The sequence below is a fragment of the Phaenicophaeus curvirostris genome, chromosome 3 (assembly GCF_032191515.1).
Source record: "Phaenicophaeus curvirostris isolate KB17595 chromosome 3, BPBGC_Pcur_1.0, whole genome shotgun sequence".
Lineage (NCBI taxonomy): Eukaryota > Metazoa > Chordata > Aves > Cuculiformes > Cuculidae > Phaenicophaeus > Phaenicophaeus curvirostris.
In genome coordinates, this window is record NC_091394.1 from 98,160,736 (window position 1) to 98,175,526 (window position 14,791).

Genomic DNA, 14,791 nt, shown 5'->3' on the forward strand with positions numbered 1-14,791 from the left:
GGGATGAAGGAGAAATGGTAACACCATGATCACCAAAATAATCTGCTCCCAGGGCAGCAACATGGGAAGAATCAGGCCGTATCTTCCCCAAAATTGAAGAAAAATATGATTCGCAGAGGGGGCAAGCAGCACTGGGCATCAGGATACACAGGAAAAACGGGCATCTCTCAGCCTCAAACCGCTGCCTTCGCCCTGCCAAGGTTGTGGGAAAGGTGTCACAAGGCAGGAGGCAATTGCAGCCACCCCACAGGCATCGCTGAGCATCACGCTGGATGCTGGGGTGAGCCCCCACACAGATCCAAAACCATCTCTGCTCCTCCAGCAAGCCCCACCACGGCTGGGAAAGGTGGCACCAGCCCATGAGACACACAGGATGCACCCACAGGGAGCATGGACCGTGGGGAGATGCAGAGGCAAAGCAGATGATGGAAACCAAGGTCCTCACGATGGCTTGGGGAAGGTGCTGGCCCCAAATCCCTTCTTCCCCTTCCCAAACTCTCCTTATTTAGTCACAGAGCAGGCAGCTCTCCCCAGAAAGTGTGCCAAGGTAGGGGATGTCAAGAGGAAAAGTTGAGGAGTAACGCATTGAGGAGCTGTCATTTGTTCCCCTCCATAAACAAAACAAAAACAAAAAAACGGAGAGGAAGCGATGTCCTGAGAGGCTGTGCAGCCAGCAGGACTGGTTAACTGTGTTTAAAGCCAGGTTTGCAAAGCTTTCCCAGCTCTGAGAAAAATAGGAATAGGGGAGCAAACCCCCTCAAACCTCTCTTTCTGCCCAGCCCTGGTGTATTCATATGGGGCAAGGGCCCCTCCATGCATCCCAGCTCCTATCCCAAAAAACTGAGTCTGACATAGAGCCAAGCTCAGGCTGTTCAAAAAGTCTCTAGACACAAAATAAGACACCAATAAACTGGAAAAAAACAGGGGAATGAGGTCTAGGGGTGCAGGGGAGGTAGAGTCAGAGGGTTCTATGGCCACATACACCCCAAAAAGCCTGGGGACAGCCGGTCCTAGGGGCTTGCATCAGCGCAGCTGTGATTTATTGAGGGTGGCAGGAGCATACACACCGCAGCCAGTGTGCTGGGGCAGCTCCCAGCTGAGCCTGAGCAAAAATATAGGAGGAAAAAATAAAATATTTATATTTTTAATATGTTAAGTACTCAGAAATATGTTAGAGCAAGGGCTGTGGTGGAATTTGCCCCACTGAGAGCGACATGGACAGGAAAATCTGCAAGTGGGGCGGCCGTGCTCAGGCTTCCCAGCAGCCCAGAGTGGAGCTGCTGGGGACACACAGACCCAAAAAGCCCCAAAACGTCTGTAGAAATACAAACCCTAAAGCTTTCCTTTAGGGAAAGCGGGTGTTTGGTTTGGGTTTTTCTTTTTTCCTCCCTTCCCCTTATTTAAGAACTGGGAAGGGGAAAGAAAAATCATTTATTACTATTTAAAAATCAAACCAGCACCTCACTGGGACTAAACCGGACTCCGAATGAAGGTGACTTTTTGGCAGCTGCGGATACGAAGGTCTCCAGGGCACCTTGAGAACCTCCAAAAATAACCAACAAACCTGAGTACCCAACTGGAATTAAAAAAAAAAAAATAAAACAATAAAGGCAGAAAAAGCAAAAAGCCAGAGTTCAGTGGGGCAGAGTCGATGGTAGCCGCTGCCTCGCAAGCGATGGTCAACACTGGATTTATTCCTGCAAACCCCCCTAACCCAGCGGGAGTGCGAGGAGGGTTTTGCATCCAAACCAGGACTCAAAGGGAAGAAGCAGCAAACGCGAAACGAAAAGGCGATGCTCCGGGACCCCCGGTTGAGAGAAAACCCGACCCAAGCTCTATTTGAATATAAGTTTTTATCTTGATGCAACATCGTTAAAACCGTCACAAATCGAAACAACAGGTCGTTAAAAACGCTTCGCACGATCAGTCCCTAAAATGCACCAGGCTCCCAAACTCGCTTTGTCCGCAAAACCCTTGTGGTTTTCCCCAAATTTTTTTTTTTCATGATTTTTCTTTTTTAAATAAGCAACTTGTCCACAAAAAAGAAAAAAAAAAGAAAGAAAAACAAACCCGCGCCTTCTCGCAGGATCAGCCCCGCTTTTTGCTCCAAGCACAAATTGCACGAACTGTTATTACTCTCTTTTTTTTTTGCGCAAGAAATAACGTGCATTTTCCTTTCCTTCTTTCAACACCGAGGTTTAAAATAATATTCCGTTTCCCGAGAGTTAATAAATAAATCTGGTGCATAGTGAGATAGCAGCCAACCGTTTGCAGTCCATATATTCCTATATTGCCTTTCAGGTCACCCTAAAATTTTTCCCTCTCCCCCTCCCCGCTATTTTTAAGAGCATAGATAATTTTAAATCTCTATAAAACAGTATTATTTAACCCAATCGATTCCTGTATATAGTGCATTCGGCTTCTTCCCAACATCATTAAATTAACTCGGATATTATTTGCATGCTATTACATACAAACTTTTAAGACTCGTGTAATTTTTTTTTTTGTCTTTTTCTAAAGGATTTTTGGTTTGTTTTTTTGTGTTTTTTTTTTTTCTTTAAATCACCAAGCAAAATATAGGCTCGAGGAACAAAAGAAAAAAAAAAAAAAGGCAGAAAACTAACTACTTTCTACATATTTACAAGGGTGAATAAGTTAAATGTGGCTCAGGTTTGCCGGCCGGGAAGGGGGTGCGGGCGGTGGGACCGGCTGATCCGTGGGAAAAGAAATCAAAGCAAAGCAAATTGAGGGGGGGAAACACGCAGGAAAAAGTGTGGAGGAGAGGGGGGAAGCCACCTGGATGGCGCTGATGCTCCCAGGGAAAGGGGAGAAGGGGTCTGGTTATTTTTCTTTTTTTTTTTTTTTTTGCGCCGTACACGTCCCGCATGCAGGCTTGGCTCCAGGTCCACCACCCCGCATCCCGAAGTGGGGAGAAAGGGGGGGGTTCAACTTCCCCCACCTCCCCACCGACATTTGAATAGGGGGGAAAAAAAAAATCATAATAATTATTTTTATACAAGCAAAGGGGGATTTGCTCTCCCCACGTGAGGGGAAGGAAAAAATAAAAGGGGGGGACACCCCCCTCTCCCCTCCCCAAGCTGGGGCTCACATGAAGAAGTCGGCAGCGGGTTTGGGGGCTGTGGATGGGGAGGGCTCCCTTGGGAAGCCCCGGCCGGCCAGCTTCTCGTATTTCTCTTTGTACAGATCCCTTTCCTTGGCCAAACGGGTCACCTCCTGCTTGAGCTGCTCCACCTGGCTCTGGAGTTGGCACTTCTCGTTCTCCAAGATGTGCCGCTGCTGGACCCGCTTGTAGCGGCAGGACTGAGCGTAGCCTCGGTTCTTCAAGGTCCTCCTCTTCTGCTTGAGGCGGATCACCTCCTCCTTGCTGAAGCCCCGCAGCTGCCGGTTGAGCTCCCGCACCGACATACTCACCAACTGGTCGTCGGAGAAGCGGTCCTCCAGGCGGAGGTGGTGATGATGATGGTGGTGGTGGCCGGGATGATGATGAGCGGCCGGCGGGAGCTCCTCGCCACCGAAGGGCTGAGGTCGGAAAGGCTCGTAACCCTGGTGGTGATGATGATGATGGTGCGGGGCGCCGATCAACGCCTCCACCGCGTCCTCCGGCGTCAGGTTGAGAGCTTCGGGGTTGAGGTGATGCTGGTAACCCGACATCCAATACAGCTCCTCCAGCTGCGGTTTGGAGCCCAGGGAAGGGGCCGTGGTGGTCGGAGGGCCCGGGGCTGGTTGCCCACCAGGGCTAGGGGCGCAGAAGCTGGGCGAGGAAGGCACGGAGGAGCAGGGCGTGCTGAGAGGGGTGGAGGAGAGGGACCCGGCGGGCAGGCGGTGGCACAGCCTCTCCGCCTCCGCCGGCTCTTTCTTCACTTCGAACTTCATCAGGTCGAAATCGTTCACGTACTCGATGGCGAGGGGGCTGGTGGGCAGCTCCGCGCTCATGGCCAGCTCCGAGGCCATCTCAGTCCATGGAGAACCCCCCGGGCACCGCCGTTCACCGAGGGCTGGAGGTCCCGAAGGCTCCGAGAAGCCCCTTCGACCGGGATCCGGAGGCTTCCTCCGAGCGGGATGCGGGACTCGCTCGACGGGGCAACCGGTCGCCCCGACGGGGCTCGGCTCCCGGGTGCGCCCGGGCTCCGGGAGCCTCCGGCGGGGCTTCCCTGCGGGATTCAGCCCGGGATCCGAGAGAAACCTCCGCTGGGGCTTCCCTGCGGGATTCAGCCCGGCTCCCGGAGCGGCCGCTGGGAATTCGGGGCGGGATTCAGCTCAGGCTCCGACCCGCGCGGCTTCGGTGCGGGATTCAGCCCGGACTCCGGGAAAAGCCTCCGCTGGGGCTTCCCTGCAGGATTCAGCCCAGCATCGGGAGCGTCCGGTGGGAATTCAGTGCAAGATTCAGCTCAAGCTCCGGGAGTCTCCAGCGGGACTTGGTTGCGGGATTCAGCTCCGGCTCCGGGAGCGCCTGTTTGGAATTCGGCGTGAGATTCAGCTCAGGCTTCGGGAGATACCTCCGGTGGGACTTCCCAGAGGGATTCAGCCCGGCTCCGGGAGCGTCCGGTTGGAATTCGGTGCAGGCTCGAGCTTGGGCTGCGGGGAAAGCCTCTAGCGGGGCTTCCCTGCGGGATTCAGCCCGGCTCCAGGAGCGCCCGGCTGGAATTCGGTGCAGGATTCAACCCGGGCTCCGAGAGCCCCCGGCAGGACTCTGCTCCGGGGTGCAGGCAGACCCTCCCGTCGGGGCTTCGCTCCACTCTGCAGCCGGGACTGGAGCCTCCGCCGCCGGAATCTCCTCCTTCGGGATGCTCTGCGCTGGGCTGCGGGCCCCTCCGCCGGGAAGCGGAGCCCCGTGGGTGCGGGACCGGCACCGGGACCCCTCCAGCACGGCTGTGCCGCTGCCTGCAGCCGCTTCCCAATGGCGAGGAGCAGGCAGCGCCCTGCCCGCCCCTTCCTGCCTCCCCTGGCACCTGCCCCAGCCCCACCTCCCTGGGCTGCGAGCCTTCTCCTGCCCCCCCTTTTATTTTTTTTTTTCTCTCTCTTCTTCTTCTCCTCCTTCCCCCGGGCACAGCGCCCTAAGGGGCAGCCGCTCCCTCTACCAGCGCTCGGTGCTGAATGCAGCCCCGCTGCCTTATATAGAGGGAAAGGAGCCCGGACACGCCTCCCGAGGCGGGATTAGTCTCTCCCAGCCGATGAGAGCAGCGCTTTCCCGTCTCGATTTGCTTATCCCTATGGCAACGCCCCGGGGCAGCTGTCAATCTCGGCGGGGAGAGGGCTCGGTGCTACCCGCGGTCGCTCCGGAGGAGGGGGAGAGGCGAGGGGGGTCGTGCTCCAGGTCTACCCTAGGCATTAACCCACTGCAACGCTCGGGCATCCCCTCTGCATCCCCCCCCCGCACCCTCTTTGCACCCTCCTGCAGCCGTCCTGTGTTCCCCAGGCATCCTTCTTACATCCCCCTGCATCCTCCTGCATCCCTCTTGCATCCTCCTGCAACCCGTGTGCATCCCCCCGCATCCATCCTGTCCCTCAGGCATCCCCCCTGCACCCCCCAGAGAGCCCCCTTGCATCCCTCAGGCAGCTTCCCTGCATTCCCCCGGACATCCTGCCTGCATCTCTCCTGGATCCTCCTTGTATCCCCCTCTGCCTGCCTCCTCTTTCCCCTGGGCATCCCCCTTGCATCCCCCAGGCATTTCTCCTGCATCTTTTCTACATCCCCCCTGCATCCCCTGGGCATCCCCCCTGCATCCATCCCACCTACATCCTCCTGGGCATCCCCTGGGCATCCTTCCTGCATCCCCTGGTGCATCCCCATGTTGTTCCCACTTTGCATCACCCCTGCACCCCCCTGAACCCCTCCTGTGTCCCTCAGGCTTCCTCATGCATCCCCCCCTGCAACCTTCAGGCACCTTCCCTGCATCCCCTTCCTTTCATTCTCTCGCATCCCCTCTGTAACCTATGGATATACCCTGGGCATCCCCCGGTCATCCCTCCTGCATCTCTCCGGCATTCCCCTTGTATCCCCTCCTATTTTCAGCCCTTTCATCCCCCTGCATCCCACCTGTATCCTCCGGGCATCCCTCTTGCAAACCCAGGCACACCCTTTGCATTCCTCAAGCGTCTTCCCTGCATCCCTTGAGCATCAGCCCTTCCATTCCCTCGCCACCCACCTTGCATCCGACCTCCAGGCCTCCCCCCTTGAACCTCTCTGCATCCCAGGGCCACCCCAAGTTGACTCCCAGCCCCACCACATTCCTTCGCCCTTCCAGATACCACCAACCACCCTGGGCCCAAGCCAAGCTGAGGAAAAATACAAAAGAAGCTATAATTTCCTCCCAAAGAGATAGAAAAGACCCCAAATGGGGCTAATTGATGTCAAATCAGGTTTTATGCTGTGCTGCTGCAGGAGCGTGGTGGCCTCTTGCCCCCCTGCAGGTACCAGGCTTGATGTCCAGGTGCTGCTTCTTCACCACCTCAATTTTCCAGGTGGGAGCATCCTTCCCAGGCCATGGGGAGTGCTTGCCATCCTTGCACAAAGCTGTGTATTTGAGGAACATGTTCTAGTGTCCCACAAGCCATTGGTGGTTAGGGCGCAGATGCATGCACTGGATCTGGATCCGCATACTCCAACTGGGAATGGACCAGGTTTGATGCCACTTCTGGCTTCGTGCCACAGGAGGTGACGTTAGTGCCTGGCACGTGGTGAGGAGCATCAAGTTGATGACAAGGATCACCATGCTGGATGCAGCCACGGTGCTCCAAGCCTCATAACACCCTGGCTGCTGCAGCTGCAAGATGTAAAGGATGAGAGCGTTTGGGGCACTCAGACAAGAGTTGAGTTTCACAGGGTTTGGGGGCTTCATGGTCATAGAATCATAGAATCATTTAGGTTGGAAGGGACCTTAAAGGCCATCTAGTTCCACCACTACTCCCAACCCACCTCCCCACCATGGGCAGGGACACCTCCTGCTGGATCAGGTTGCTCAAGACACCATCCAACCTGGCCTTGAAAGCCTCCGTGGGTGGGGCAGCCATAACTCACCTGGGAAACCTGTTCAGGGCCTCACCACCCTTCAGCATGAAAAATTTCGTCCTAGTGTTCCATCTAAATCTTCCCCCTTCCAATTTAAAGCCATTCCCCCATCATCCCACGTTGCCAGCTCATGCTGAGCTTCTCATCCCCCAGCACCCCCTAGACCTTCTCCTCAGGGCTGCTTTCAGTCACATCATCCCTCATCCGGTATGGAAACTGTGAATTGCCCTGACTGAGGTGTAGGACCTTGCATTTGGCTTGGTTGAACCTCAGGAGGTTCACACAGGCTCACTTGTCCAGCTCATCCATATCCATCTGGAAAACATTCCATCCTTCTGGTGTGCTCGTCAGGGCTGTGGAGATGGGACACAACAGCAGCAGGGTTCCAGCTGTGGGCACAGCTGTTCCCTATGTCAAGGTGTTTGAGAGAAACTGAGGCACGGAGCTGTCACCATTCTGTTGTCCCACCTAACCCCAAGAGATGACCACTTGCATCCCACAGCCATCTATGCCCACCTGCCGTGCGGTGTCCCTGTCCATGGCAAGGGGTTGGAACTGGATGAGCTTTAAGGTCCATTCCAACCCAAATCATTCCATGATTCTAAGATAAGCTGCAATGTACCAGGTCTGGTATGGCATTGCCTTCTCATTCTTGCTTTGAGCACCCTGATCCGGAGGGGAGATGTCCCTGCACATGGCAGGGGGCTAGAACTGGATCATCTTTAAGGTCCCTTCCAATCCAAACTATTCCTTGTTTCTATGATTGCTCCACTGGATCTGGTCTCTGGAGAGTTTGGGGTGCTTGTCCCCTCCTCCCTCTTTCCCGTTCTATCAAGGTTGAGTCAGGTCATATGGGAGGTTTCTCCACCTGGGGATGTCATGGATGCAGGAGTGTCCCATATGTGTCCCCTGAGACTCTGTGATGCTGGAAGTTATCCCGTATTGGATAACTTGGGCCACACATTCCATAGTGGAGACCCTAACCTTGGGCAGAGGCTGATGAGACCCCCTCTAACCTGGGGGTGAGGAGGACAAAAAGGGCATCTTAGTGGTTTAGCAACAAAACCTCATTTTCATGGGGTGTTTTTAAGCTTAATCGTGTGACCCCTAAATGTGGGATGTCAGGATCTCACACCAGGAAAGGTGGGAAACCGGGATGAGGTGCCACCCCCTACCGTTGGCACCATGTTCCTCCCTAGAGCTGCTCACACCTTGGGGGCACCCGGTCCCCATCAGCAGCTGCCACCCATGATGGGACAGGAGCCACGAAGGAATTAGGAGCTGGCTGGGCTCCAACGGGGCCGTCGCTCACCCACAACACCCCCTGCTTGGGTATTTTTAGCAGGGTGACCCTCCCCGCCACGCTGAGCCGGTCATCTAAGTTTACTCACAGGCGGTCGAGTGACATAACCAGGTTGGTGGCCACAGGATGGTAGTGGGATGGCATCACCTTTTGCTTTTAGACCTGACAGCTCCTCTGCTCCCTTAACCCTTTGAGCAGGACCAGGTCCTTGCATGGGTGCTGCCTCAGTTTCCCCAGTTGGCTGATTATGGGGTGATGGTGCACAGTACTCAGTCTTAGGTGACAATGGCTTGGGGAACTCTCAAGACCCCTAGAGCTGGTGGGACCATCTTGGTGACATTCCACCAGCATCTGTGGCACAAATCCAGGTGCTGCTGCACAGAGAAGGGTCAGAAATAATTTTGGCAGAGGGAAAAATCATGCAAAGAGGTTGGTGCCCATGGTGGGACCAGCTATGGGCTCCAAGGAGGAGGAGGTTCTGGAGAACAAGCATTACAAGAGGCAGCTGAGGGAACTGGGGGTTTTCAGCCTGGAGGAGGCTGAGAGGAGACCTCATTGCTCTCTACAGCTCCCTGAATGGAGGTTGTAGTGAGGTGGGCATAGATCTCTTCTCCCAAGGACAATTGACGGGACGAGAGGAAATGTCCTCACGCTGCACCAAGGGAGGCTTAGATTGGTTATTAGGAAAAATTCCTTTACTGCAATGAGTGGTGAAACATTGGAAGAGGCTGCCCAGGGCAGTGGTGGAGTCCCCACCCCTGGAGGGGTTAAAAAACATGTAGATGGGGTGCTTTGGGACCAGAAGTGGTGTCTTACTGATGGCTGGGCTTGATGATCTTTAAGGTCTTTTCTAATCTTAATGATTCTATGAGGAAGAGAAGAAGGAGGAGATGAGAAGGAACAGGAGAGGAGGAGGAGGCGGAGGAGGAGGAGGAGGAGAGAGGAGGGGACAGCCACCCTGATGACAGGCAGAAAAGTGAGCTGGTGGGTGCTGCTCACCCGGCACCTGCTTCCCCGGCAAAGGACCAAGAGCTGTGCCAGCGGTGCCTGCCGCAGGAGGGTTTTCCAGGAAATGTTTACGGTGCCCTCCAGAAACACCTCCCGTGCCAGCCCTTCGGCCAAGACACCCCCAGGGCACATCCTTGTTGAGGCCCTGGAACAGCCCAGCCACAAGTCCACCACCACAGCAACCCCACCTTCACGGGAAGGATTCATAAACCCATTGGAGACCATCACCAAGGTGTCTTGGCTACTGGTGGTGGTGGAACCCACCAAGGCTGAGCAACACCTCTCCAGGGGCTGCGTTTATCCCTCCCTGGGAATTAGTCACTCCCAAGCAATTCTTTAACAAGAGCCAGCAACAAGTTACTATTGTCCCCTGGAAGGGAGCAGTGTCACTGGTGGGCGGCAGAGCCACGGTTCTCAGTGATCTCATTGTCTTGCTTAATTAGAGCAGCGTGAGGCTTAATCCCTGTTAGTCTGCTCATTAGGGAGCCACAGCCACAAGGAGCACAGTAGTTCCTGGCTGCCATCACCTTGTACCATTATCCCTAGGGATTTGTAGCTTCATCATCTCCTCCAGGGCAATTTTTAGTGAATTTAGGAGTTTTTAGGTGACCACTTAGGGTTTTTGTAGGTGACCACCATGAGACAAAACATCCTTTCAGGTTATGGAGGGGGAAAAAGTTACAATAATTAAAACCTCTGAAAGATTTGTTGGATGAGAATCATAGAATCATAGAATCATCAGGTTGGAAAAGACCCATCAGATCATCGAGTCCAACCATTCCCATCAATCACTGAACCCTCAGCACCTCATCCAGCCAGCAATGGGTGCTCGTAGCCCAGGACAACCATGTCCTTGGCTGCATCACAAGCAGTGTGGCCACCAGGGCAAGGGTGAGGATTCTCCCTCTCTGCTCTCATGAGACCCCACCTGGAGTCCTGTGTCCAGTTCTGGAGTCCTCAGCATAAGAAGGACACAGATCTGTTGAAGTGAGTCCAGAGGAGGCTATGGAGATGATCCAAGTCCTGGGGCACCTCCCACACCAGGACAGGCTGAGAGAGTTGGGTTTGTTCAGGTTGGAGAAGAGAAGGCTCCAGGGAGAATTTACAGCAACCTTCCAGTACCTGAAGGGGCTCCAGGAAAGCTGGGGAGGGGCTCAGGGAGTGCAGGGATAGGACAAGGGGGAATGGTTTTAGGCTGAAAGAGGGGAGATTGAGATGAGATCTTAGGAAGAAATGTTGTCCTGTGAGGGTGGTGAGGCACTGGCACAGGTTGCCCAGAGAAGTCGTAGCTGCCCCATCCCTAGAGATGCTGAATGAGGTTGGATGAGGCTTTGAGCAACCTGATCCAGTGGGAAATGTCCCTGCCTATGGCAGAGGGTCAGAACTGGAAGGGTTTTGATGTCCCTTCCAACTCAAACTCTTCCATGATTCTATAAAAACTCAACACACTTAGAAACTCCCCTTTATTTTGTGATTTGGGGAGCAGAGTGACCCCTCCACCAGCATCAGGAGCTCCTCAAGGGGTTGTTTATTCCATATGGCTGAAAAAAAGACCAAAGCCACACTCCAAATGGCCATTCCGGGGAAGAAACTCTTTATTTACATATCAAAATACACCAGTTAATAAAAGACATTTAATATCAATGAAGACAACGAAGTTCTTATTAAAAAAAAAACGAGTGCAGCCCCAGGAGGACCCACCAGTTCCTGCAATGGCTGGGGAGATGCCACCTCAGTCTGGTCTCCAAGTGGCACTAAACCCCCACAGCTGCCAGTTCAGCATCCTTCAACAGGAACCCATGGAGGTGACAGGTATCAATGACATCGCGCCATCAGTGGCAATGCCTGGAGTCACCAAACCATGAATCCTCCACCATGAGCTGGGCAAGGGTGAGAACCCCATCCTGTAGATGTGGGTGGATCACACGGCCCTTCCATGGGGTGTAGGCACCCATGGGTGCTCATCCATGGGTGAAACTGCAGCTGTCAACCCTGTATGGTTGCTCCCAGATCTCGACACCACTTGGCAAGGAAAGGTTCTACAGCTGTCGTCAAAATTACATCCATACAGAGGAAGAGCACCCACCATCCCAAAATCCCCATGGGAAATGTACCCATGGATGTAAAAACCCATCGTGCCAGCAGCAGCATGGCCGGCAGTACTAGGCTCGGCAAAACACTCCCCGGCATGTTTTGTCCCTTTCCTGGATTTGGAGGGACCTCAGAAGACCTCAAAAGACTCGTTTGGTCGTCCCAAGGGTGACCAAACCCCTGTGGGATAGGGATAGGTGGGGATCAGGGTTCAGTCAACCATGGGAGACCTTGATGTGCTGCAGGAACAGGTGGTGTGAGCTCAGCACTGCTCCCAGCACACATTTTCACTAGGGATGCTCCTCACACATGGTTCCGCTCCAAGGAATCTCCTCCCAAAACCAAGAGAATGGAGCAGGATGGATGCAATTGGTCTTTTGGCATGGAGAGGTCAGGGCTGAGCCATGTGGTGACTTCACACCCCGTTACCTCCCAGCATGGTGACCTGTGACCATGTTTGTCCCCAATATTGTGGCTGACCTTGATGCGGGCACATCACGTGATGGTGTTAAGCTCCTCAGGTCCCCGTGTCACCTCATGTCCGGGACAGCAACGGAGCTGCAGGAGGATCAATGGGAATGGGAGCCTCTTCCCAGTCCCGCAAGCATCCAAGGAACCTGGTGGCCGGGCTCACCTTCAATAAACCAGCTGAAAAGAAAACTTATTGGCAAATTAAAACATTTCAAACAAAGCCAATTCCCTGCGGAATGGGTGGCACTTCACAAGGCCATCCGGCTCCTTGCCAAAATAACATCCCGGAAAAACAAGATGAGAAGGAGTTGCCGCATCCGGCTGCAGCATCCTGAGGTAGGTGCCGGGTCGTGTCCGGCTCTGCGGTTCCTGAGCATTTCGGCTGCCACAGGGTTGGGTCTTGCTCATAGACGAGGCTTGATCTGCAACCGTTTCCCTGAAGAAAGGAAAAGGTGATGGTGGGAGGTGAGTGATGCACGTCCGTACACCCTCCATGCCCAGTTGCAATGGGTTAACGCAACGGAGACAAGCACGCACAGCAGGGATGCAGGTGGTTCTCCATCTCTACATCGCCCAACCCCAACAGCACTCACTGGCCTCACCTCTGCCACCCTCCTCAGGATGGGTGTCTTCTGAGTTCGGTGGCAAAGTCCTCTTCCGTTTGGTGCTGACTGGAAGCAGAAAGAGGAGAAAAGTCATCAAGGTCAGTACAAGCCACCACAGAAAGCCAGAAAGGAAGAAAACAGAAGAAAGTCACCAAGATCCGTACAAGCCACCACGGCAAGAGAGCATAGGACCATCCCTTGCTCCTCTGCTGCTCCTTTAGCTCCATCGCTTCATGCAACCACACAGGAAAATGGAGGAAAAGCGGCCCCAGAGGGCACAGTATCGCCCACAAGGAAGAATAATTAGCGAGCAAATGGAGATAAACGAGCCCACTTAATTGCATCCAAAGCCTCTCACCCTGAAGCCAGAGCTGACCTCCCCCTTCACAATGGCTGGGATAGAGGTGGTTGGTTCCCCACATCCCTAAGCATCCTCAGGCCTTGGCACAGGATGGAGGCGCTTGGAGGTCCCTTCCCACCACAGAGCAGTGAGTGAGTCTGCTGCAAACCCCTCAACTTATGGGTGAAAAGGGTAATAAAAAGCAGTCAAACCTTCAAATTGTGCATGATGTGAGCATCATCAAGTGCAAGGTCCTACACCTGGATTGGGGCAATCCACAGTTTCAACACAGGATGGGGGACAATGTGATTTAGAGCAGCCCTGAGGAGAAGGACTTGGGATGCTGGTGGAAGAGAAGCTCAACATGAGCTGGCAGTGTGGGCTTGCAGCCCAGAAACCAACCATGCCCTGGGCTGCATCGAAAGCAGCGTGGCCAGCAAGTCGAGGGAGGGGATTCTGCCCCTCTGCTCGGCTTTCGTGAGACCCCACCTGGAGTCCTGTGTCCAGTTTTGCAATCCCCAACACAAGAAGGAGATGGAACTGTTGGAACATGTCCAGAGGAGGCCACAAAGATGATCAGAGAGCTGGAAAACCTCTGCTATGAGGACAGGCCGACAGAGTTGAGGTTGTTCAATCTGGAGAACAGAAGGCTCTGGGGAGACCTTAGAGCAGCCTTCCAGCACCTGAAGTGGCTCCAGAAAAGCTGGGGAGGGTCTTTTCCAAGACCATGGCGTTCCTCATCACACTTCCCAATTGATGTTCCCCAACGCGGATGTGGAACCATGGGCTCCTTTGAGAGGCCTTGAAAGGCCAAAGGAGAAGGTTTTGGAGGCATGGGAGGCAGGAGGTTGTGAGGATCCTACATAGCATCTGTCAACAGGGAACCACCAAGAGTTTTTCTTTCTTTTTAAACTTGAGTAAACCAACTTGCTTGGAGTCTAAGACGCCGTGGCAGTGATTCATCGCTTTTGAGTTAATTTATGTAAAATAAAGAGGGCTCATTTAGCACCTTTCCACCCTTAATACAACACCCATACATCAGAAGGTTGCACAGCAGACCCGACAGACGTGGCTATTAGTCACCAGCAACATAGCCAAATTCAGCTTTGGAGACCAGCACCATCGAGCAGACGCCCATCGCACCCTGCTCGGTCTCTGAACACCCTCCTCATTTTCCAGATGACTCCTTCTGCATCAAGCTTTTGCATCCAGCTGGTGGCCGGTCACAAGTTGTGTCTCCAGGGGTCAATACTGGGATCGGTTCTGTTCTTTATCAACAACACAGATGAGGGAATCGAGTGCACCCTCAGTCAGTTTGCAGATGACACCAAGTTGGGTGGGAGTGTTGATGTGCATGAGGTTAGGGAGGCTCTACAGCAGGATCTGGACAGGCTGAATCGATGAGCTGAGGCCAAGTCCATGAAGTTCAACAAGGCCAACTGCTGAGTCCTGCACTTGGGTCACAACAACCCCATGCAGCGCTACAGGCTTTGGGAAGAATGGCTGGAAAGCTGCTGGTGGAGAAGGACCTGGGGATGTTGGTTGATAGCTGCACATGAGCCACCAGTGGCCCAGCTGGCCAAGAAGGCCAACAGCATCTTGGCCTGCATCAGGAACAGTGTGGCCAGCAGGACCAAGGAAGTACTTGTCCCCCTGTTCCCAGCATCAGTGAGGCTGCACCTCAAATCCTGAGCTCAGTTTTGGGCACCTCACTCCAAGAAGGACATTGAGGCACTGGAGCGCATCCAGAGAAGGGGAACGGAGCTGGGAAAGGGTCTGGAGCACAAGCCTTGTGAGAAATGGCTGAGGGACCTGGTGTTGTTTAGTCTGGAGAAAAGGAGACAAAGGGGAGACCTCATTGCTCTCTACAACTTCCTGAAATGAGGTTGTAGCAAGGTGGGGGTTTGGTCTCTTCTCCCTGGTAGCCGGTGACATGACAAGAG

General features: G+C 54.0%; 2 protein-coding genes across 2 annotated transcripts in view; both read right to left on the reverse strand.

The window, feature by feature from the left end:
- Window positions 1-3,083: 3,083 nt before the first annotated feature.
- MAFA (MAF bZIP transcription factor A) lies at window positions 3,084-5,009 on the reverse strand. The gene has a single exon (XM_069853149.1). The coding sequence runs from the start codon at window positions 3,970-3,972 to the stop codon at window positions 3,106-3,108; it is 867 nt and encodes a 288-aa protein (XP_069709250.1). The 5' UTR covers window positions 3,973-5,009; the 3' UTR covers window positions 3,084-3,105.
- Window positions 5,010-10,918: 5,909 nt separating this feature from the next.
- The window catches only part of ZC3H3 (zinc finger CCCH-type containing 3), a 143,135-nt gene continuing 139,262 nt past the window's right edge, over window positions 10,919-14,791 (reverse strand). Inside the window, exons 12-13 of the mRNA XM_069854758.1 lie at window positions 12,506-12,574; window positions 10,919-12,339 (exon numbers count right to left, since the gene is read on the reverse strand). Of these exons, the coding sequence (XP_069710859.1) occupies window positions 12,308-12,339; window positions 12,506-12,574 (101 nt within the window). The 3' untranslated portion in view covers window positions 10,919-12,307. The remainder of the gene's footprint in view (window positions 12,340-12,505; window positions 12,575-14,791) is intronic.